This window comes from Colletotrichum karsti (assembly GCF_011947395.1).
Source record: "Colletotrichum karsti strain CkLH20 chromosome Unknown Scaffold30, whole genome shotgun sequence".
In the NCBI taxonomy this organism is placed as follows: Eukaryota; Fungi; Ascomycota; class Sordariomycetes; order Glomerellales; family Glomerellaceae; genus Colletotrichum; species Colletotrichum karsti.
Window position 1 is genome coordinate 359,964 of NW_024065930.1, and position 22,668 is coordinate 382,631.

Genomic DNA, 22,668 nt, shown 5'->3' on the forward strand with positions numbered 1-22,668 from the left:
AGGCGTGGTTGTGATACCAAAAAGATGCATTGCTTATGGTAATGATGAAATGAGCTCTACTCAGTTAGACGAATAGCTGGTAAATACGAAAAGTCACCACTTGTTTTCACAAGAACTTGCCTACTTGGATGGAGTTTTGTACTCTATTGGACAGGCTGCAAAATTGACATTCACAACGTGCACAGTGATCAACGTCATAAGAGAACATGCTAATTATCTCGTCTTTCGTGCTTCATTCCTAATCGATAGTGTACAGTCCTAGCTTAGTGGTAGACAGGGCATATGAAAAGTCCGATGCCGTGCTACCCATGGGATCCCATGCCAAAGTCAAGTGCAAATGTCATAAAGCAAGCCGGAAACCCAATTTTTGTCATCCGTCGTTAATCCGTGACCCGTAAAAGCCACCATCAACACCTCCCCCCTTGAGTAAATAGAAGTCGAAGTGTGTTTACAACTCCTGCTTGGCCTTCTCCTTGGCCTCATCGGCCTTCTTCTGGGCGGCATCAGCGCCGAGGCCAATCTGGTTGGAAACCCAGTTCCAGGTGTCCTTGAAGTTCTCCTCGATCTTAGCGAAGAGAGTCTCGGAAGGAGTCGAGGTACCGTACTTGAAGTACGTGTACTGCTTGCGGGCGTAGGCACGGAGCTCGTCGACGGTGGAGGTCTGAGGAACATTGACACCATAGCTGTCGAGGTAGGACTTGAGCTCACTCTCGCTCCAGGTGTCGAACAGGCTCGACTTGGCGGAATCAGTGGCCTTGCTCAGGTAGCTGGTCACGGAAGCGTAAGAAGCACCGCCAGCGGAGGAAGCAGAGCTGTAGGCAGATTGAGCAGCGCTCAAAAGCTCGTCACGGGAAGCGTCCTTCTTCTCAGCGGCCTTCTTGGCAGTGACATCGCTGCTTGAGGAGAGGTAGTTCTTGAGGTTCTCGGTGGAGAAGTCATCGAAAGTCCAAGCGGTCCAGCCAGAGGCAGCCTTGTGCTGGTTCTTGCGAACAAGAGCGCGGAGCTCATCAGTCTTGGAGCCCTGGGGGACGGGAATGCCACGAGCATCAAGGTAGGCCTTGAGGCGGCTCTCAGACCAGGTGCCAACAGCCTCGTTGAAAGCTTCCTGGGCGGCGAGAGAAGCCTTGTCGGTGGCTTGAGAAGCGGCCGAGCCAACGTTGGAGGTAGCAGCACCGAAGGCACTGGAAGCCTTGCCTGCAACGTTCTCGTTGAGGAAGTCGGCGCGGTGCTTGCGGATCAGAGCACGGAGCTCGTTGGTCTTGGTACCTTGGGGAACTGCGACGTATTAGTGACGTCACTGTGACTGGAGACTTGCAGAATCACGTACCAGGTATTCCGTTCTTGTCGGCAAACTCCTTGAGCTGAGACTCGCTCCAGGCGTCAATAACCATGTCAGTGAGGGTGGCATAGGCCTGCTGGGCGCTGGCGGAAGCGGTGGCAGCTTGCTCCTGAGCCTTGAGGTAGGCGAGACGGGAGTTGCGGCGGACGGAGGCGATCAGCTTGTCACGCTGGAAATTGTTAGGGCATGCTACTTCTCGGTAACTTTGCAACTTACGCTGGTGACCTGGGGAGCAGGGAAGCCGTGAGTGTCGAGCCATTCCTTGAGATCAGACTCTGCGTGGGGTTAGTGGGACATCTCTTAAACGGAATGTTGTCACACTTACCAGACCAAGTCTCGTACAGCCAGTTTCCGGGGTAAGAGGCAGACTCGCCGACCTTCTGGGCGACAGTGTCGTAGCTGGAGCGAGCCTTGGAGAGAATGGTGTCACGCTTGCGGGGCTGGGGAACTGGAATGATGTCAGTGAGGGAGCTCTAAGCATCACGACTTCGGTGGGGCCAGACATACCAGGAATGTCGTGCTTGTCGCAGAAGGCCTTGAGCTGGCTGTCGGTCCAAGTGTCCAAGATCCAGTCCTTGACGCTGAGGTAGGCATTCTGAGCCTGGTCACCCGTCTCGTACCACGAGCTCTGGACCTGGGAGACCAGAGAGTCCTTGTTTGCCTTGGCGGAGGCCTCGGTCTCGATGCCCTTGGCCTTCAGGTACTTTTGGAGGCTGTCGGCGTCCCACGAGTTGTAGGGAGAAACGACGTAGTCGTTCCAGTTGTTCTCGATCAACTTCTCGAGGTCCTTGCGGTCGGCGGGGGTAGGGTAGGGAATATCGTGGTCGGAGAGCCAGCGCTCAAGCTCCGTCTCGTGCCACTTGTTGTAGGCTGCGTATTGTTTGTCAGTTTTGTTTGGAAAGAGCATATTGAAATGACTTGTGGACTCACCAGCCTTGGAGAACCAGGAGCTGGCAACGGCGCCCTGGGCGGCCAAAGCCGTGAGGACGGCGGGGAGGAAACGCATGGTGGTTGTGTTTCTGCTATCAGTCTTCCAATGAAGCAGCAGTTACGAAGAGGGTATCACAAAAAGCTGGAAGAACTGAGTAGAGGAAAACCACAGGATGAGGGTATTGTGAAGTGAGGCAGGAGGAAGAAGATGTTTGAGGGTGCCAAGGGGCGGATGGGTTTTGTTTTGTTTGACGTAAGGCAAGGCGGGAGACGGGGACCTAGTGGAAAAGCAGTGCGTATGTGGGTGTGGAGGGTTGTTGACAGGGAGGAGGAATGGCCGTCGCCAGGAAGCTACGTAGGTACAAAACATCAGGTAGGAAAAAAGGTCAATTCACGGTGCATCGAACGTCAGGAATCCATCACGTCACTTGGCTGCGTTTGTGGGAAATTGTGGCTGCACTTGGCCCGTCCAGTTGGTCTTGCCGTACGTACTACGTACTTTGGGAGGGCAAGTGCTGGCCGAGGTGCTCTTGCCCCAACTGTCTACATAAAAAGTGACGCCTTCCTGCACAAGGCGCCTGCCTGAGGTGGTTTGGGACGAGAGGGAGGCAAGTGCGACGGGAAGTAGCAGGAGCAGCTGGGGTGGAAAGAACTTCTCAGTGTGATGGATGCTCCTTCCTCCGATCTGTGTATACCTAGGTAGGTAGCTTCTGTGCTCCCTCGCCTGTGAGAGGTCTAGAGGCAGGCAGAAGCTGCAGACATAAGATATTGCGGCTGGTCACGTCAATTCAATGCAATCGCATCGACCAGGACAGGCCACATGCTGCGATGATCTGCTTAAAGGACGATGGGGGAGCTTCTGCTGTAGCCACTCACAGAGCTCCGTGAGAGCTGGTCTCCTCCTAGCATGACGTAGCTATCCCCTGTCAGTGGCTAGCGCCCTTACCATGTCGCCGCCTGGACCAAGCCCGCTGCCCTGGGCGCACCACGGCGCGGTACGTATCCGCAGCAGCCCGGGCGTGCATAGCGCTGAACATTAAGGTTGCAGGTCAGTTTTGAGCCCCGTGGTGAAACCGTACTTTGATGGGAAAACTGGGGAGACGGGATGCAATTCATGCTCTGACTGATGCTTTTCAAATCCGTGGAATATCTCACGAGAATAAAAGTCGAAATAGCTTCATGTTGCTCCTTCTGTGTTGGACATCTCGATGGTGTTGCTAAAAGCTGAAGGTCTCGCCTTCCTGTCTCAGCAGCGACTGCCTGCCACAGCGGCGCCAGGACCAAATGCTCCGGTGATGTCATTCTGCGCCAACCCCACATTGGAGGGAAAATTTCAGCCACTCACGCACCGCCACCGCTTCGGCTGATGGGCCATGTGGGGTAACGAGGACGCCTGCCAGCTGGCGGTCAGTGCGTGCCGCAGTCCAAGTGCCAAATTCATCGACACCGAATTGTTCAATTTCCTCACCTTGAAATTCGTCCCAATTCCCCATAAGCGTCATTGCCCATGCTGCAGCTTTCAGGGGTTCTGCCCCGAAGAACTCGACCATGACAACATCACGATTGTTGACAATGATGTGTAAGTGAGAAATAAGGTTCAGTGCCAAAAAAACGTGGGTGATAAAAAGAATGAAAAAGAGATAGAAAGATAGGTGGTATCGGGGTGGAGGAAAGAGAGCAACGAACTTTATTGACACTATTCTCCTCCCCTTATGGCAAGGGAATCTCAAGAATCGGTGTATCCAGCTCATAATTGCCGAGGAAATCTCGTAAATATCCTTTGTTAATTGTTGGGGAATGAGCTTATCAGTGCTTGGTCGTTCGGAATACTCATACAGAACTGATAACTGCTTTCGGTCTCCTTCGGCCGGTGATTCTTGGGTAAGGAGTCAGTACGCTAAATAGGATGATTGTAAGTAAACACCAAGACGTGATGAATCAAGGCGGGCCTCGACTACTCAAAGAAAATTCCATTCCTCTAAGATAGGTTTTGTACAAGCCGCATAACAGCAGCTCAAGATCTGTCCTATATCTCAGTATCCCAATATCCCAATCCATTCGTCTCTGACCCGTGTTGCTCCCGTGGTATATCAGCTGTCATCCGCAAATCGAAGTACAATTACACCATTCCAAATCGTACAGCCTTGTAGCTTTGAAATCGATCGAAACCCTTCGGTCGACCCCGTCATCTTTTCAGCGAAGATCATACAAAGTTACAATCATCCACGAGACATTTAGTCCTGGACGCCGGTAGGGGTGTTGCAGAGAATGCCCTGGTCAAGCTACGGCAAACCATTAGCAATGTGTGGAACATTCAACGACGAAGCAGACTTACAATGGGCAGGACGCAGCAACGAGCACGCTGGCCGATGGCGGAGCAGACCTCGCTGAAGTTGTCGGCCGAGGTGACGGTCTCGGGCGGGTTGCCGCAGTCGAGGTCCGCGATGCCGAGGACGTCGGTCGCGCAGCACTGCGAGGTGCCGTAGAGGCCGGAGCACGGGACGTAGGCCTGGCGCTCCTCGAGGGGCGCGGAGAAGGCGACGCTGGCGAAGAGGGCGGTGACGGCGACGAGGAACTGCATTTTGACGGTTTTGGTCTTGGTTTTGGTGGTTTTGGTGGGTGTTAAAGATTGTATATGAACGAAGGCTTGGGGTTGAGGTTTGGAGGCTGGCTGGTGTTGATGGGCTGATGAGGATGGAAGATGGAGACGTCTACACGGATGGAGAGTCGGTTTATATAGAGATTTCAACAGAACAAGTCGAAGCCGGTCTTGACCTTCGTCACAGGCCTCCAGCCCGATGACGATGTTCCACCTCTTCACCCGGTTCCACAAACCCAGACGCGCTCGCGCCGCCGCTTCACGACCACCATCCACAGAATCCCTGGTACAGGGTAACATCGAACAAGCCATAACATGAGACCAGATATACCCTCAAGCTCGTGGAGTGACGAACACGGCTGCCGTCGATCTCATGACCCGTCGAGCTGAGAACCACTCTCTCTACGTCTCCTCCAGCTTGCCGTTGCCGGGGGGGCCCGCGGTTGGAATGAGGCGGGAAGTCACTTCATCCCCCGCCAGCACACCCGGTCCCCACGACGGAAGACTAATCAGATCGGGTACCTGAAATCTCCAATGGAGCCTTGAGATGTGTTGCCACATGCCGTCTCCGTTGTACTTGGAGGCCGCTTAGCCGTGACCTTGGCAGCCTACCAGACTGCGATCTCTCGACATCATAGGTCGGTGACGCCCACACACCGAAGAAAGGGGGTCGATGTGGTCGTCTAAGTGGACGAGGAAGAAGAGGAGAAATAGGGCTAGTCGATTGTGCCTAGACGCCGTTGGGCAGGGATGGGGAGACAAACACCCCCGGTTTGGTTCCCCTAAGGAGGAGCACGTAGTGTAGGAGGTATTGACGTGGTCGTCAACATGGGTAGTTTGGACGATACCGGGAAGACGACCAGACGCAGGCACAAATCAGCCCTGGGCTCAAGAAGGAGGAATCTACCACCGCACTGCAGTTGTAATAGTGTAGACACCCAAACCAGTCCATGGTGGACATGGGGCAGGCAGGGCAAGCATGTTTGCGCATTCGTGTGGCCACTCGACCTGAAAACCACGAGGCAAGGGGCCCTCACAAGGCAAAAGAACCACCCCTGATTTCCTCTCCAGACAAAACCATCCTGCAGATCCTCGACGAGATAAGTCGAACCACAGCCACAGTCAAAGCCGCCAAAGGTTTCGAGTCTGTAAGTCCCAAACAAGAGATGACAGGAGATAGCATATCGGTACCAAAGTCTTGAACACCTCGGTCCAGGGAAGAAAGGCATGAAAAGCGCAAATTGACTGACGACAGTGGCCGATTCACAACCCTGGGGGAAGTGACAAGGCTTCGGCGCCAAACAACCACCCACCGAGACAAAATCGCCCATCTGAACAAGCGCATGATCCAATCTCGCATGCGCAGCAAACAGCCGTCAACCCGGAGGCCGATCAACAGTCCAAAAACAGACTCCCTGTCACCCTCGAAGCACCGCATACGTCAGGCATCGAGGACCTGAAAGACGAAAGTGAGCCTCAGGAGCTGCACGACGGTACGCGAGAACAGGATTTTGGGGATTTTGAGGAAGTTGTCCCGAAAGGAGGACGTCCGGAAGAGTGGCATCGCATGGGATGAATTAGCCGAGTTGCCTGGCCCTCGAAGGGGAGAGAGAGATGTGATCGTCAACGCGGTGTCCGTTGCCTGGGGTCGTCAGTGGCGAGCCTTTCGGAGACTTGTTCGGATGCAAGCACTCTATTCTTCCCACTCGGGCGGGTTTTGCGAAGTGATTGCTTCGGTTTCTGCGCACAATGGCACGAGAAATCCGGGGCTGGCGACGCAGCTTCGTCATGGCAAGCAGAGGCCCATTCTGAAATCAACATGATATGATCTAATGCTCACACCAGAAGTAAAACCGTCCAACCCAAGAAAACCACCTTGCCAAACTAACTTGTTAGTGTACCAAAAAGCCCAACCAGCCAAGCAGTGCGAGCACCGACGTCTCGACATGTCGTTGGTCCTCGGAAGAGGTCAGGAAAGCGGGGGTATATGTGCCGTCCCCCTGCGTCTTAACTACCGGCACCCACCACTTCCCATCCCCATCCTTGATGTTCTGGAAAAAGAGAGGGGGGCGTCATCCATCACACCGAGATTCAAAGCGTTGGAAGAAACCGCCCAACGGCCGGACGATCTCCTCGTGTCTGAGCCGTGACGCCGTGGCTGGGTGGCTCGGTTTCGCCCACGATCGGCGACGCCACGATGCATCTCTCTCGGTCAAGTCGGCGTATGTGTCCCTTGGACAGCTGGGCCAGTGTCTATCTTCACCTCTTAGCATTTAGTGTAAAGACAGAAAAAACGTGCAGCGATAATAATAGAAAACGAAAAGCAAGCACGACGAAAATCCGATGAACGTAAGGATGGGAATTCAGACGACAGCAAATCTTCAGCCGTGCTGGGAACATGCATGATCATGACGATCCGTCCACCCCAGAGAAATTAAACGATTCCAGAAGACCATGCAGCAGCACTCCCTCGATCCGGCACGAAGTCGGACGCAGGCCGGCACATGGGGCCGCGGTGGGAAGTCGAGATCGGGGGCCGAATGTCTCAGGCGTAGGGCTCGCCGTGACGTTGCTCAAGGAGCAAGGCTCGAACACAAGAGAGTGTACGGATATACCAACGGCGCTTAAGCTTCTCACTCTTCCTTGGAAAATCGCCGAAGAGGGTCGGCGCCGCAATCGCGTCATCGCCCGCCCTGGCTGAGGTCCGAACCATCGGTAACTCACCTCCAGCCGCAACGACGTGCCATCGACATGCTCCGCGACAACCAAAAGGCGACCACATCTCAAAACTCTGGAAACCGTGCACAACTGAAGTTACTGAACAGCCTGCCGGCAACCCAAGAATCGAAGCCGGGCACACCGACGTGTTGCATCAGGGGGGACACACACTCGCCTCCCTCGATGTCACCTCGCCTGCGTCGCCCTCATCACCTCCTTTCACAGCAATTTCCTCGTCACCAATCCAGCCGCGAGGAGGGAGCCAAGAAAAAGAGCCCAGGAGAATGCTCTGTACAAAATGAAAACCAGACGAGACGCTAGGGAATGACTGCCATCTTGAGGCCCCCTGTCATTCGATCGGCCTGGAAGCGACCCCAGAACGGGCAGGGATCAGCCATACAAACCAAGGAGAACGGGCAACGTCGCGTCGTCAGTGAGGCTTCAAAAAAAAACGGGCAAGCAGAAGAATAGCGCCACCAGCTATAAACTTGGAAACACGCTTCTACCACTCGGTTGAGTGCCGACCGCCATTGATCCTTTCGATTGGCCACTCCGTAATGGTTGGGGTTCTGCGACTGGAGCTCTTGGTTGGTCATCTACGTAACGGCGTGGTATCGATGTGTGCCACTTGGCCATGTTTGTCCCAATGGGATTAACAGACGAACTTGGAGGCGATGTGTGTGGCTTCCACGGGGATACGGTGCACCTTGTGCTTTTTGAGGCTCTCGCATGCGATCTCCATCAGCTCGACAAGGCCTGTCCTCGCTGCAGCTAAGAACAGGCGGCAACTCCGTGCTGTTCCTGAAAGACTGCCGATCGCATCTCCAAGGTGATAGTAAACACACATGTTCGACCACGCGTCTCCTGAGGATCGTCGAGACTGCAATCCCAAATCTGGAGCACCTTGGCCTCTACTTCGCAGTAACCCAAGTAGTTATTGTCGCCACTTGGCAAGAGGCCTCACAAATTCCTGCCCGCAAAGACAGAATCACATTGCAAACAACACCATCACAACACCGGATCATGGGTTTGCTACCCTGCTTTCCATTCCTAAAAGGCCGCATGGGTGTCCGTGGTAATCGTACAATGTTGTCTATCGCAATCGAATCGTCTATGCCCCATTCCCGCCAGAAGCAATAACCCCATATACCCAGCGGCATCCAACGCTTGGATGGATTAAGCGTAGAAGTTAACAGTCTGAAGTAGGTCAGCACAGGTCTCAACATGCGGCTCACGAAAACACTCACGTCCTTCTTCTTGGCTTGCACCTCGGCAATAGCGTCCACATAGTGCTCGTGACTGATCTTGTTCTTGCCCATACGCAAGGCAATCATACCAGCCTCCACACAGACGGCCTTGAGCATAGCACCTCCAAACTCGTCTGTGCTGCGGGCCAACTCGCCCCAGTTGACGGCGGGGTCGACCTTCATCTTGCGGGAGTGAATCTTGAGAATCTGCGCGCGGGCTTCCTCGTTGGGCAACGGGAACTCGATCTTGCGGTCGAGACGACCTGAACGGAGCAGGGCGGGGTCGAGGACGTCCACTCTGTTGGTGGCAGCCAACACCTTGATGCGGTCGTCTGACGCGAACCCGTCGAGCTGGTTCAGAAGCTCCAACATGGTTCGCTGGACTTCTCTGTCACCACTCTTCTCGCTGTCGAAACGCTTCGTACCGACAGCATCCAACTCGTCAATGAAAATAATGGCAGGGGCCTTCTCCTTGGCAAGTGCGAAGCAGTCTCGCACAAGCTTAGCACCATCTCCGATGAACATCTGGACAAGCTGGGGACCGGCAAGCTTGAGGAAAGTGGCGTCGGTTTGGGCCGCGCAGGCTCTGGCCAGAAGCGTCTTGCCAGTTCCCGGGGGGCCGTACATCAGAGCACCTGAAAAGGTCAGCATCTCGTCATCACATGCATCAATGCCACAACATACCCTTTGGCGCCTTGATACCAATCTTCTTGAATCGCTCCGCCTCCTTCATTGGCCAGACGATGGCCTCGACCAACTCCTCAATCTGCTTGTCCAGACCACCGACATCGGTGTACTTCTCCGTAGGCTTCTCATCCACCTCCATAGCCTTGACTCTGCTGTCGTATTCGGCGGGCAGTGTGTCCAAGATCAGGTAGGAATCCTTGTTGACACCGATAAGGTCGCCGGGCTTCAGAGTTGTCGGGTCGACCAGACCAATCAGAGGGAGAAAGATGGTCTGCCTCGTAGAAGTCTTGATGACTGCGGACTTGCCCACCCGAGTGGCATCCAGGTCGATGTTGGCACCCTCCTCTGAGGATTCGGCGGTCGGGTCGAGATCGAGCAGCTCGACGACGTTGCCGACAAGGTAAGGTAATTGCCTGTGGTGGAGCAAGTCAGTCACCGGTTTCGTCATCACTGGCCAGATATGGAGGGGCATACCGGTTGTTTGCGATCTTATCGAGGTTCTCCTTGATCTTCTCCCCCATCGTGGCCTTTTCGTGCGTAAGCCGTTGCAGCTCGCTGCGCATGATTCTGGAGTCGTTCTCGAGGAGTCGTTTGCGGGTCTGGATGTCCTGGGTGCTGAGGTTCAGGATCTCGTCGTCCAGGATGTCCTCCTCCTCCTCCGCATCCTTCATGTCGGCATCACCATCGCCTGTGGGCTTCTTCTTGTCCTTGTCCTTGTCGCCCTCATCTCTCTTCTTGTCGTTCTGGTCCTGACGATCGAGGTCGTCGAGCTCTTCGAGGGTCGACATAGTGGCGGGGTGCGGGACGTGAAGGGTATTAATGTGCTAGATAATCGTCAAGAAATAGAAAATCGCCGTTGCTACCGTCAATGAGCCAGATCTGATGGCGATGGTCGGGGGAAGGAGCGTTGTTTGTTCTTCGTGAAGTGGGTTGTGTTGAGGCAAAGGGACAGCTTCGGAGCTGCGTAGGTAAGGTAGTGAGGCTCGAGCTGCTCTCAAGGCAAGCAACAGTCGCGTAATCAGCCTGGTGTTGCCCTGTGCGCCCGGCCAGCTAGGCCGGAAAAGCGCTAGGAGGAAAGTCCGACCGGATCCGGTTACTGTGCGCGTGGAGACAGACACAGTCTCTGGCACTGTACGTCATTTTGGGGATTCAAAGTCGAAGTAGAAGATGGTACGAAGTTGCTTGCTCATCATGAAATTTTATTGCACTTCCGGATAGTTCATCGGGCCTACAAGTCCGTATCTGAAGGATCCCTCCCTACATCTAAAACAACAGACTCATTTCCGCGACTTAGCCAGGCTCAAGAACTCTCATGCTACCTCGACCGATTAAAAGGGTATATGTTATGCACAGCAAAGTCATTACACCGCGTTGGCGCCATCTTACAACACGCAGCCGTTCGTGAAAAATCATTCGTCATCCAGAATCCGACTGGCCAGAGCCCCGATGATGGGGACTTCGAATCTGCGACTCGTAAGCGCACGTCCGTGTTTTGGGTGCTCGCAAACATACCTGTCCAGCGTATCCGCATCTTGGTATGCCCTCAGCGCCAACCAAACCATCACGAAGAGGTCGCCGATGAAGAAGAACCAGCTAAGGAATGCTGACCACGAGAGGAAAACCAAGTGGAAGATCATGACCGCCGTGAAGAGAAGTGCGGACTGCCATGCATGAAACCTACCATCTGGTTAGTAACTTGAAGCTGATCGCCTGACTGTCTCCTGGGGCGCAACGCCGAGGCAATATTTGTACTGCTGGACTTCGAAGCTCCTGTGTTCCACGTACCTCACATAATCGCTGTTCCGCTCCCCAATCAATAACAGAATGGCGCCCAGCGGCGGGAAAGCCAGGTACGCCAGAGCCGCCTCGTAGTCCAGACGGATTCCTAAGCTCGTGTCAAACTCGCTCACGCCCTCTCTGTGTGCATCCGCTGTCGGGTATGCCCCTGGCAGACTCGGTTGCCATGAACGCTGTGGCTGTGGGTGCTGCAGAGGCGGCGGCGAGGGCTGATTGTATGGCGAGAATGGTCTTCGAAAGTCGGCCGAGGCGCGCGGCGAGGCTAGAGGAGGGGAGAGAGCTCTTTCGCGCTCCGGCGGGGAGGACTGGTAGGGAGCGAAGTCCATCGTGATGTTTGGTTTCGGGGCGTTTCGATCGGGATGCGCTTGATGCTCGCTCAAAGTTTTGGCAAGAAAGGAACGGACGTCGAGGATGCGACGGTCAAGGCAAGTTGGATTCCGCGCGGGGTGCGGTGTTGTTGGCGATGTGTGTCGTCGTCGTGGAGGAATGCGTGGAGAGAACAGAGGTTAAGGTACGTCAGCCGGACAACTTGGAGAGCTCAGAAACGCGCAATTGCATGGCGTCAGGTACTGTCTCGAGGTACCTTTTCCCGCTGGAGCTTCGCGCACCAAGCTTAATTAGGGGTCTTCTTCGGTCCGACGGCGCGTTCATGCAGGTCGCCTGCAGCGGTCATGTTAGTGGCTGGTGCTGCCCCGCACTCACCCAGGCCGCCGCCTCGAGATGTCACTATTCAGGAAGACATCTGAACTAAGATGATTAGTTTGATCAACTGCTCTACTAGTTATATTGGTTATTTACTGGTCTCATTTGAGGACTACGTAGACAACACGATATTGTGTGCTCAGCATGCGGGTGCTCTTGAAATTAGTATCCGGAAGGACCTGAAATCCGTCAGACGAGCTTCTGTTGACTGTGGAAGCTCATGAGCCCCATCCTGCATAGGTATTGAGAAATGACATTCATGCAGAGCAAAAATACAAAAATGTAGCTATATTCCTTCCAAATACCTTAAGCTCAGCATCACGTTGCTCGTCTCCAAACTAGTCCATCAGAAACCCGTCATTCAAGTAGTCAAGACGTTGTCTGGATTGAATTGTTTGCGGCGTATGTAACCAGACACAGCCAACGAGCTGGGCTTGCATAGTTCCAGTGAATGAGCTTCTACTGCAAAGTCGTCTCAGATAAAACACCCCAGGGAGCTTGGAATCAACCAAGTTGACAACATCTTGCTTTTAGTAAACTCTATAGTAGAGATCTGTTGTCTCCTGGTAATACAGACTTGTACAGGAATATCGTACACATTCGCCCACCTACTCGCTCTTCTTCTCCCCCTCGCCCTCCTTGCCCTCGTCCTCCAACATCGTTTTCCGCCCCTCCAGCGTCAACCACAAGCTCTTGCCACCAGCCTCCAAAGCAGTCGTAAGACCCAGACCGGCGCTCTGGAGAAGGTGCACGAGCTGTGCCCTGAGGCCGTCCAGACCACCCTCGATACCACCAACCCACCTGACGCCTTCCACGTCAAACACGTCGCCCTCGATCCGTCCACCGACGAGCAGCAGCTTCTGCAGACCGCTCTGCACCAGCGGGTCGTAGTAACTCGGCTGCTTCTTCCTCGTCGGCGCCGCAAACGCGGGCGGGCTAGGCGAGAGGACCTTCAGCGCCGCGGCGAGGTGCGCGGGCGAGACGGCGGGGAACACGAGTGCCGCCGTGGGACCGCACATCAGAGGCGCGATCTGCGCGTACGCAGAGTCTGCGGGCACCTCAAAGCTCTTCATGGCCTCGTACGCCGACATACTCAAGTCGTGCACTATCGGCCCCTTGCGTCCCTGCGGTGTGTTCGGGTTCGCCTTGGCGACCTCGGGGTCGTAGAACTCGGCCAGCTTCAGCGCCACATTGAACATGCGGGTCCGCAGGACCTGGAGGTGGATGTCGCGGCCGGGGAGGGGCGAGCCCTCGGGTGTGGCGGCGTCGAGGGCGGAGTTGAGCTCACGGCGGACGGCGGACCACTCGTCGGCCGTCAGGTTGCTGTGCTGGAAGAAGAGGATCAGGGGCGTCGTGCGCAGGAGGGAGGTGTAGGTTCGGATGAGCTGTGACTTGCGCGTCTCGGGAGGGCGGGCAGAGGGGGGCTTCGTGACTGGGACGTAGTCGGAGCGCACGCCGGCGAAGGAGCTGGCAGGACCAGCGGCGGTCGGCGCTGCGAGGAAGGCCGTCGATGTGCTCAGGTATCGTGTGATCGGCGTGGATGGGGTCGCAAGCCTCCGCAGGGCGCGCGCGGCCTGTTGTGGTAACCTGGGCGGCATTCTGCAGACTCTGTCAGCTTGTTGTTCAAATATCGGTGCCTGAACGTAACCTACGTGTCTGTTGAGCAGGAATTGCCTGTCCTGCCACTTGATATGGTGGTGATGGAAAAAGTTGATGGAGAAGGAGCTTCATCGTCAATCGGACAAATTTCAGGTGGTCCGTGCATGGGCTTTCCAGAGACATTTCTGATTGGCCAATGAGCCGCTATTTATTTGACAATGCCCCATCGCTGGTGATGGCTTCTAATTCCTGCTATCTGCAAATGAGTTTTGGTCGACTAGGAATCCAATATTATACAACAACCTAAAAACAAAAAAGATGGAAAAGAAAACACGCTCTCATCACCCAGAGAATTCCAACTACAGAATTCTCAATGCTCTCGTGATTCATCAACACCAGCAGCCCTTTGTTGACTCGGCCACCAACATCCCTTGTCCAAACCCGTTGCCCCATAAAAGGTCGGATCTTCTGGACTAGACAATCCATCTCTTTGGGCTATTTCAGACCGTAAGTTACTCAGCAATGGCACTTCGTTGTCGTTCCACGGCCGGTAGGTATCAAGCCAATGCCGCCACTGCTTGTCCACCAGCACATCGAAAGGCTCATCCACCAGTACCACGTGCCCATCATCGAAGAGTTCTCTGTATGAATCGAGAATGCCCTTAAAGATATGCACACAATCTTGAAGTGGCCAGTTCCATGGGTAGCCCTGCTCGGCCTGCTTTCCCCGCCATGACTCCGCTCTCATAAGGAATCGAAGGACCACCTCGGGCACCGTCTTCGGGGTTGGGGCTTCTTCGTAGAATGGGAGTTTCTCGTGGGTTACCTTGTGCTCTTCGACCAAGGCAGGAGGAAACTCTGACATTCTGTCCTCGAACGTGGCAGCAGCTGACTGATAGTCCGCATCGAACATGACCCTCGAAAGCACACAATCCGCTGCAGCACGTAGGATGGGTGGAGATGCTGCAAACGTGACGAGGGAGTGCAAGCCGGCTTCATCGTCCACGCAAATTTCATTGAGGGCTTCAAGGAGACGTTTCGACACATGCTCGCTAGCGCCGTTGTCGGAATGGACTAGGACCTTTGGGGTCGGCCTCCTGATGTCGCCCTCAGATTCACCTTGGTACAGACAAACCGCAGCGTTGCACCCAGGAAAGCCGCACCAGTTCCAGTCCTGCAACTTACCTTTGGCCACCAACTCCCGGTTTCGATATTTCTCCTGAATCTTGCGTCGACGGAGAAGAATGTTGTAGTATGCGTCATGCTTCCGGTCTCGCGCTGAGTCTTCGATCGAGAGGTCTGGAAACGGAGCTCTGGCGGGCTTCCCGGTCCGCTCCTGCTTAGACAAAGATTCAGCCTTTTCCTTCTCCTCTGCTTGTTTCCGAAGATTCTCGAAGAATCCGGGGGGAGGCGTCTCGTAGCTATCGTCGAGAAAGTTCTGGGACATGAACCACTGCAAAGCAGGTCCGTACTTATCACCGACGGGGTTGGGTACCGGCAGCTTCTGCAGCTCCCTGAGATCTGGGGCGGAACGAATGCTGCGGAGCGATGAGCCGCTTTCGGAATCACTGTCACTCAGTAGATCGTCCGAGCCCCAATCCGAAAGGGAAGGTGGCGGAGAAAGCTCTAAACTTCCAAGACTTCGAATGCTTCTCAGTGATCTCGCAGAACAAGAGGAAGCTGCATCTGCTTCGGACAATTTGTCGTATGAAGAGTCTGAGAGGTCGAATTCGGACCAGTGCGCGGAACCTACGGGTGAAGGTACACGAGAGATAATTACCTGACCATCAGATGTCTCTGCCTGGTCTTCGATGACGATGGAATCAGGGAATATGAAAGAGAACCCACTACCCTGATCCATGGCCAATAGACCGGCGGCAGTAGAAGCTCTCGGGGAGTGGGAGCAAATTTCGATGTTGTGGTTCAAGACGGGGAGATAGTTGTTACGCACTTGTGGAAAGAATCATTGAAGCCAAGCAGTACCTCACTTGACTTCAAATACCCGGCCGGACATTCAAGAAGTCAGGCAAGTGTTGTTTGGGAGCACAATATGCTTGTATTAGAACAATGGCCATTCTTCCAACACGGCTCAATCATCGACCTCTAAAGTCATACCGCAGAGGACAAAGACATGACAGACAACTCGCTAAAGAGCGTCAGATAAGCCAGGCATCTGAATGGCCTTCTAAAGCCTCATACTATAGTATGGAACAAGGAACCGGTCATGCTGTTTCAGATGAGGGTCCCGCCAGGTCCATGCCCAGTGAACATGAAGTCAAGTCCTCAAGCAGCAGGTAAGATGGGCAGTCCATCATCGGGTGCGTTCAAAGAGTTTTGAAAAACGAGATATCATCCTAACAGCGCTATACCCATCAACTACACAAGCAAGTTAGTGACAAAGAACAGCCAACAACACCGAAACCTGATCAGAAAGGGGGAAAACACACAAGTCTAGTCCAAGTCAGTGGTCTTGTTGACCCGATACCAATCCCCGTCTTCCGTATCAGACTCAGTCGACGATTCCTTCTTTTGAGAGGCGACCTTCGTTTCAGAATCGCTCTTGACGGCCGAGGCAACTGAGTCCTTGTCCTGAGACATTCGATCAGCCTCGCGCTTTCTTCGAATGGCCTCCTCAGACAGATCCTCGGCGCGGCGGGAACGAGCTTCATAGCCAGCTACAAGCTGCTTCACGTGACCGCCGCCAAAGGAGCCGGTGCGCGTAAGAGGAGCTTCGCCGGTGGCAGAACGTTCGTAAACGTCGGGAGAGCCGATGGTGTTGCTTCGAGGGAGTTGCGAGCTCGTAGGCTTCGATTCTTTTGGCGAGGAGAAGTCGTCTGGGGCACAGGAGGGCTTGTTGTCTTCCATCCATTGCATGCAACGCTCGCGGTAGTCAGCGGCTCCAGAGCATCCTTCGCGGGGGCAGGACATGTTGGTGATGGTAAAGGATTGGAGAGTTTTCGAAATTGGAAGAAGACTGGAATTTTGATAAGTTGAAGTGATTTGATTGATTTGACTGGAGTGAGAATGCTTCTTGATTTGACTTGCTGAGAAAACTATTGAGATGACTCCATGAATTTATTATTTATACGCTCTTCCAGAACCCAATCACTGCTTTACACACGATGACTGACAAAGCAGCTGTATTCTGTATTCCGTGACAAGATTATTCAAAGCACACGAAAGTCGTGAAGCTTACCCGTGGTTGTCATCAACATATTTGAACACCTTTCAGGCCTCAGAGACAGACAAGATATCTAGAATATGAACATTTGCCAGACAATGGATTTATGATCACAGTCTATGTCCCAAATCCTGGGTGTAATGGGGAATGTCTTTGAATTATCCTCAAAGCTTCTTGTTCTTAGAATCTTAGTACTGCATCGTCATTGTCAATATGACAGTAGTCAGACGAGAGTGCTCATTCACAGCTTCCATCTTCTTACTAGTATTCCCAGACGACGAGAAGAAATTCCCACATTCGTCAGAAGCAGCATTCAAAATTCTTTTGGTGTGGCTGGAATGTCCCGAGAGTGCATCAGCCCATACAAGAGAGTGGTCATGGAGTGGGCAAACCTGGCCCAAGCGATATGAACTGTAAATCCATTCAAGCTTCGACCAACGCATCGAGGAAGTCAAAGTCTCATACTAACACTCTTCAAGTATTTGTTCTAATTCCACCGATTAGATAACTGCATACCAATGCCGCCATTTCGATGACCTAGCTGCCAATGGTAGTTTCCTCGAGCAGGTAAAGGCAACGGCACCTAAGCTTGTTGAAAATGGGCTGCAAAGAGGGGATATTCCATCCAGGGGAGCCGGTATTCAACATAAGTCGGAAGGCACCCACGTGTTGTGTATCTGGAGGTGAAACCAACTGTGATGCATTCGGACTGGGATATTGACTGCGGAATCAATCCGCGATGTCAGCAATTTGGATCAGAGACATACCGAAACCATAAGGAGATCGGCCATTACAGTACCCAAAGACGTTCAGAGATCAAAGTTCGGGACCAGAAATGTTTAGAAACCCAGCATAGCGTCATAGCCATTGCTTTAATCATCAGCTATCTTTCAGCTCTAGGATAGAAGGTGTCTGAGCATCGGAGGCGACGTTCGGCGATGATAGCGCGAGGCATACTGTCGTTAGATCAGGCTAACCGCTATCCGGGAAGTTTATTTGTTCGGAATTCCAGGGGCTCGCTCTTGAAGGGACCTCACGCGATGTGGCGTGCCGCTCGAATGAGTCAAACCCCTTATTAAGCCACCACAAGATCTTGGCGCCAGTTTAAACCGAAGCCAGACCGCACCGGCGCCAGCTCGCTTTTTTATGGTTAAAACTCACATGGTAGAAAGAATTCTGCCGTTTATGAGCTGCAAAGCATACGACTGTGAAAACGGTGTGATGGTACGTCAGGGAGCAGACGGAAACAACAGCGTATTTCATTCAACTGGACTAAGCTACACACCGGGCTGCGTATCCCATCGAGAAGCAATCGGCGCCAGAGAGAAACGAGTGACCGTCCCGGTGTGAGCTTACGTCGTTATGGCGAAATTTACACAGATTGCTGAGCCAGACCAAAGAGCTCGTAATGTTGAAATGACGCCGCGTCTTTCTCGTTGGGACACGCTAAGAATCTTTCGAAACTCATTTCATAAATCGATAGTACTCGAAGGTCGAGCCAAGTTAGCCCGCCAATGGTGCTTGTTGATGGGATCTTTCTGGTACAGGTTGAGTTCAAAAAACCTGTTATGGTCGTCGCATTTGAAGTTTTTGAATCTGTAGGCGGCGTGTAATCAGTAAGACAAGCTTATATCTTAATACCGTGGGCCATGCTTTGACACAGACTTGTAGAAAAGAGGAGGAACATACGAGTTCACCTTCTGAAAGTTGGCCTGTATAAGAAAGTCTTCAGACACTTCCACGTAACCCTTATCAAGCCCATAAAAGCAGACAAAGTACCGCTTGCTCTCCAGGGGACCGTAGTTGACCTGGCGTACGAGTTGGATCGCATAGAGAGGGGTCTGACCGGATGATTCCATATTGGAAAGGTCTCCTTCGCCGGTTGACTTTGGATACTTAGCCCAAGCCATGAAACCGATGAACTTCATTTCATGGTCGGTACGTTGAGCCTTGTACGGCTTGAGAGACTCGCAGCAAAATAAAGAAGACATTCTTACGTCTTGCTTAGTTCAATGTCAACGATTTATTGTTTCCCATAGACTTGTGAGATGAAGCATCCTGAATCTTAGGAGTGACTATTATCCTCACAGCTCTTTTATAATTCAAGCTGCCTCAAGAAGCAACCAAATGGCCAATTTCCATTTCCAGCAACACCCTTATTCAATGATTGGATGCATGGGCGTGGCTTCCGCTCATTGGCTCCGACAATCGGACGAGGCCTACAAGAATAAGACTTCATGATGCATCGAGATGATGAATCTTTCCACATATTGAGTTGAGGCTTATCATATCTGGCGACCAATCATTCAAAAAAATACGATAAGCATGTGGCGGGTTGTGCAAGGGCTTCTGAGGATAAATGTGTGCCATCCTGCCCCAATACGATTGACATCTTTTTTTCCTCTCCAAGGCCGGCACATATCGTGCGAAGCCCATCATTCTTTAATTACGATCTTCGTTGCCGACCAAACCACTCATTTTCCATCTCATCTGATTTTCGGCCTTTGAATCACTGCTCTTGCCATCACATCTCTCTCAGCAGGCCTACCACTCCTCCTTTTCTTTGGGTAAGTCTTTTTCATCTCTAGTTCAAACCCACTAGGCTCGACTGGTCTAGGGTTATTTTATCATCATCATCAAAAGTCTCTCGAAACCGTTGATCCCTCGTGGGTACAGACCGGTAGTGGAGGGCCTCTCGAAGAATATGATTGGAGTCTTTCGACAAGCTTACCTCCGCCTGCTGGGCAACAACATGGGGAGCAAGACGTTCATTGGCCAAACCAATCCGAGTACGCGGAGGACAATATTCTCCCACAGTCTTTTCCATATTCCGACGAAGAGCCTGGTAATGACGGTTCACGGGTTTCTCAGCACCCTCAGGTCGCTAATCGGTCTGGCAACCGACAAGTTGGGCCTTGGATATGTGACACATGCCGCCGCGCCTATTCCAAGCGGTATCTTCTCCAGTAAGTTCTTAAATAATGGAGACGAGTTGGAGTTAAAAACTGATAAAGTGCTCTCCTCTAGTCGATGCCTCAAGAAGCACGCTAGTCCATTCAGATGCGAGGAGCCCGGATGCTCCTCATCGTTTTATCTCAGCAAGGACCTGGATCGCCATCGGAGGGCAAAGCATCCGGAGACAATTGAAGGTTTCCTGGCATATTTTTGCCCCTACCAGGGGTGCAAATTCTCTGAAGGGAATAGTACTGGCTTCTCAAGGAAAGACAACCGTGATAGACACATGCGACGGGTGCACCCCCAAGGCATGCCGTCCGATTGAGCTGACTGAAATAAACTGCATCATGCCAGAAGCTTCATGCCTGAGAGTGCCTATAAAACTCATTGTCAAGATGCTTTACATTGAACCACAAGCCTCCCCGCACGATACTGAGCGCTAACAAGAGCCGTCCGCAACATCGCGTTGCTAGCCCTCAACGGCCAGCTGTGCGGCCCAAACCCGCTAGCGCAAGCAGCACAAGCATCCCAAGCGAGTTTGGCGTATTGCAAGTGCTCCGAATGGTCAGCCTTGTCAAGCCGAAGAACTCGTAATTCAGTTTAGCGATGGTGGCTTGCGCTAGCTAATCTCACTGCGGGAGTTAGTCTCGATGAATACTCCCTTTTTGACTTAGCCGTCAGCCCCAAGGGTTCAGCTGCATCACACCGGCCGAAGGTTTAGAAGATCCCTCTTTGCGACCCGATAACTGAAAGGGGATCGAGTGCGGCTGGAGAACTGGCATTATTTCAGCGCGGAATGTGAGGCAAAGCACGTTGTCGATCTGGTGGAGAGCCTGTCCATAAGAATGTCTCTAACCCCATAGCACTCTGATGGCCGCTGCTCTGATTTTCTCAATTGATGAACAACTACATTGCGACAACTCTCCGATACCACGAGTTGGCACGAAGCCGCCAAGAAGGGCATTTTGAACCTCGGAGGCCCCCTCAAAATGAATTCGACTTATGACGACCTCTGGGTCCCAGGTAACTTAGCTTGGGATCAGCTCGACTTCAACCGGAACTGCACAGGTAGGTGCTTGAAAGAGCCGAGAACATCGACTCACTGGCTTACAAAAGCACAGCATGGGGACAATGGCTCGCGGGCTTGGTGCAGCCCGATCCATGGGACCCAAGTATCAACCGTGGCATGAGCATGGAGCTTTCAATGTTGCTCTTTCTCAATGCCTTGCCCGACAACTATACCGTTAATTATACGCTACCAACATGGTACGCAGACGTCAGTTCGTGGTTTGCCTACAACATGATGCACACTCCAGTCCCTGCCGACGGAGACCCAAAATACTACCTATTCAGCGATCGATTCAACACCCGCATTCTCCAGGGTCCGAAGGTTAAGTGTGAAGCCGAGTTCTGTAAGGCTGTAGGATATACTGGCAGTCAAGACCTATGTGGAATCGGTGTAAGTACTTCAAGCTTTTCAGGCTACAATGGCGCGACATGATGCTGAAAGGTTGACAGGTCGTCGTTTCCTACTTTCTCGAAGCCCTTCTCGGGACGATGTACCTCGTCGTCTTTACAATCCACCAAACTATTCGGCGCTTCAACAAGAACAAGTATAAGAAACCACGAAAGCCGAACGCGTCACAGTCAGTTAGCGGGCGAATTCTCGACTCATTCCGCGGCTCTCTCGATATGTTCCTCAGTGGCGCCATGCTGATCGCCGTTGCTATGCTCGGTGCTGCCTTGTATGCGGCCATCGATGGTAAAGAGGAGAGGGACAAGGTCAATCCGGATCTGCCGTCTGGCGAAGCGGTGTACGAGACTGCGCTGTCCCTCATCGCGTCTAACTTCTCGGTGTTTCCGGTAATGCTACTCTACGCCCTGGTCAAACACGACGGTCACAGGAAGTGGCTTCATCGATCGGTTCTCTTCATCATGTGGGGTCTCAGCGCATCCGTTGTCTACATTGCGCCCCGAGCTGAAATCGACTGGGCTCAGCGCAAGAGTGGCGTCGAAAACTTTGACTGCGACCAACGTGGTTCACAATACTGGCACGTTGTCAAAGCTGTTCAGTTTTTGGTCATCGGACTGCCGTTGTTGTGGTTGGTAATAACTGTCTTCATCACCACTGGCTTCAAGATACCTGGAATGGTTGACAGGCCATGGGTCAAGGCCTTGAGAGGAATATGGCGTCTTCTAATTGCGTGGATCAACCTCTTCATCATGTGGGGAATCTTGGCATACTTCACCATCTTCCGGCAAAAGATTATTGACGCAGCCGGCGGTCTCGACAAGAACGATAGATGGACGTTTGGTCAAGTCTTCGCCTTGGCTGCATGGGTTCCTGTGATAGCGGAACTGTTCTACATCTTGGCTTGTGAGTATTCTTGTGCAAAGAACCACGCTGAAAGAGACTAACAACCATCCAAGTCGGCTTAGAAGACAGTCTGTCAGGTCATATGCCCTCCGACTACCACGCTTCTCATAATATCAGCACGGCGCAGTTGGACCCCAACATGGGACAACCCCTCCTCCACAGAGATTCCACATACGATGCGAGGCAAACCTCTGTCTACAGTCAAGACTCGATGTACGACCTGAAGCAAGTTCCGACAAACACGACTTCCGAGGCGACTTTGGCTTCCCCAGGAACTCAAACAGCTCATCAAACAGCCTGGCACAACCCAGACTACCAGCCATTTGGAAATCAGCATACGACCAATGCTCAAAGACATCAGAGTTGGGATCCTTATTACCACACTGGATGGTAGCAGGCTTCGGAAGCAAATGCTATGAGCAGACTATGGGCAGCGAATAATACGGGAGTAGTTTATACGCGACAGGCAATTTGATGACCCTTCGTGAGTTTCTCAGACCTCAGTCGGCAAGGACTTTTCACGGTGTATGATTACAT

At 52.8% G+C, this 22,668-nt stretch overlaps 6 protein-coding genes across 6 annotated transcripts; 1 reads left to right on the top strand and 5 right to left on the bottom strand.

The window, feature by feature from the left end:
• Positions 1 to 448: 448 nt before the first annotated feature.
• On the bottom strand, positions 449 to 2,345 carry CkaCkLH20_08827 (stress response protein; the record flags this gene model as incomplete). Its single annotated transcript, XM_038891542.1, has 6 exons — positions 449 to 1,275; positions 1,328 to 1,508; positions 1,556 to 1,614; positions 1,665 to 1,787; positions 1,847 to 2,209; positions 2,270 to 2,345. The coding sequence occupies 6 exons, from the start codon at positions 2,343 to 2,345 to the stop codon at positions 449 to 451; spliced, it is 1,629 nt and encodes a 542-aa protein (XP_038743178.1).
• A 2,158-nt stretch (positions 2,346 to 4,503) lies between these two features.
• On the bottom strand, positions 4,504 to 4,850 carry CkaCkLH20_08828 (fungal hydrophobin; the record flags this gene model as incomplete). Its single annotated transcript, XM_038891543.1, has 2 exons — positions 4,504 to 4,551; positions 4,605 to 4,850. The coding sequence occupies 2 exons, from the start codon at positions 4,848 to 4,850 to the stop codon at positions 4,504 to 4,506; spliced, it is 294 nt and encodes a 97-aa protein (XP_038743179.1).
• Positions 4,851 to 6,309: 1,459 nt separating this feature from the next.
• Positions 6,310 to 10,308, bottom strand: CkaCkLH20_08829 (uncharacterized protein; the record flags this gene model as incomplete). The annotated part of the gene is made up of 4 exons (XM_038891544.1): positions 6,310 to 6,510; positions 8,834 to 9,468; positions 9,518 to 9,933; positions 9,995 to 10,308. The coding sequence occupies 4 exons, from the start codon at positions 10,306 to 10,308 to the stop codon at positions 6,310 to 6,312; spliced, it is 1,566 nt and encodes a 521-aa protein (XP_038743180.1).
• Positions 10,309 to 10,929: 621 nt separating this feature from the next.
• Positions 10,930 to 11,643, bottom strand: CkaCkLH20_08830 (uncharacterized protein; the record flags this gene model as incomplete). Its single annotated transcript, XM_038891545.1, has 3 exons — positions 10,930 to 10,984; positions 11,033 to 11,197; positions 11,306 to 11,643. 3 exons carry the CDS (start codon positions 11,641 to 11,643, stop codon positions 10,930 to 10,932), a joined length of 558 nt encoding a protein of 185 aa, XP_038743181.1.
• Positions 11,644 to 12,627: 984 nt separating this feature from the next.
• On the bottom strand, positions 12,628 to 16,546 carry CkaCkLH20_08831 (uncharacterized protein; the record flags this gene model as incomplete). Its single annotated transcript, XM_038891546.1, has 3 exons — positions 12,628 to 13,618; positions 14,164 to 15,156; positions 16,137 to 16,546. The coding sequence occupies 3 exons, from the start codon at positions 16,544 to 16,546 to the stop codon at positions 12,628 to 12,630; spliced, it is 2,394 nt and encodes a 797-aa protein (XP_038743182.1).
• Positions 16,547 to 20,665: 4,119 nt separating this feature from the next.
• On the top strand, positions 20,666 to 22,525 carry CkaCkLH20_08832 (uncharacterized protein; the record flags this gene model as incomplete). Its single annotated transcript, XM_038891547.1, has 4 exons — positions 20,666 to 20,822; positions 20,876 to 21,213; positions 21,273 to 22,131; positions 22,185 to 22,525. 4 exons carry the CDS (start codon positions 20,666 to 20,668, stop codon positions 22,523 to 22,525), a joined length of 1,695 nt encoding a protein of 564 aa, XP_038743183.1.
• Between the last annotated feature and the right edge of the window lie 143 nt (positions 22,526 to 22,668).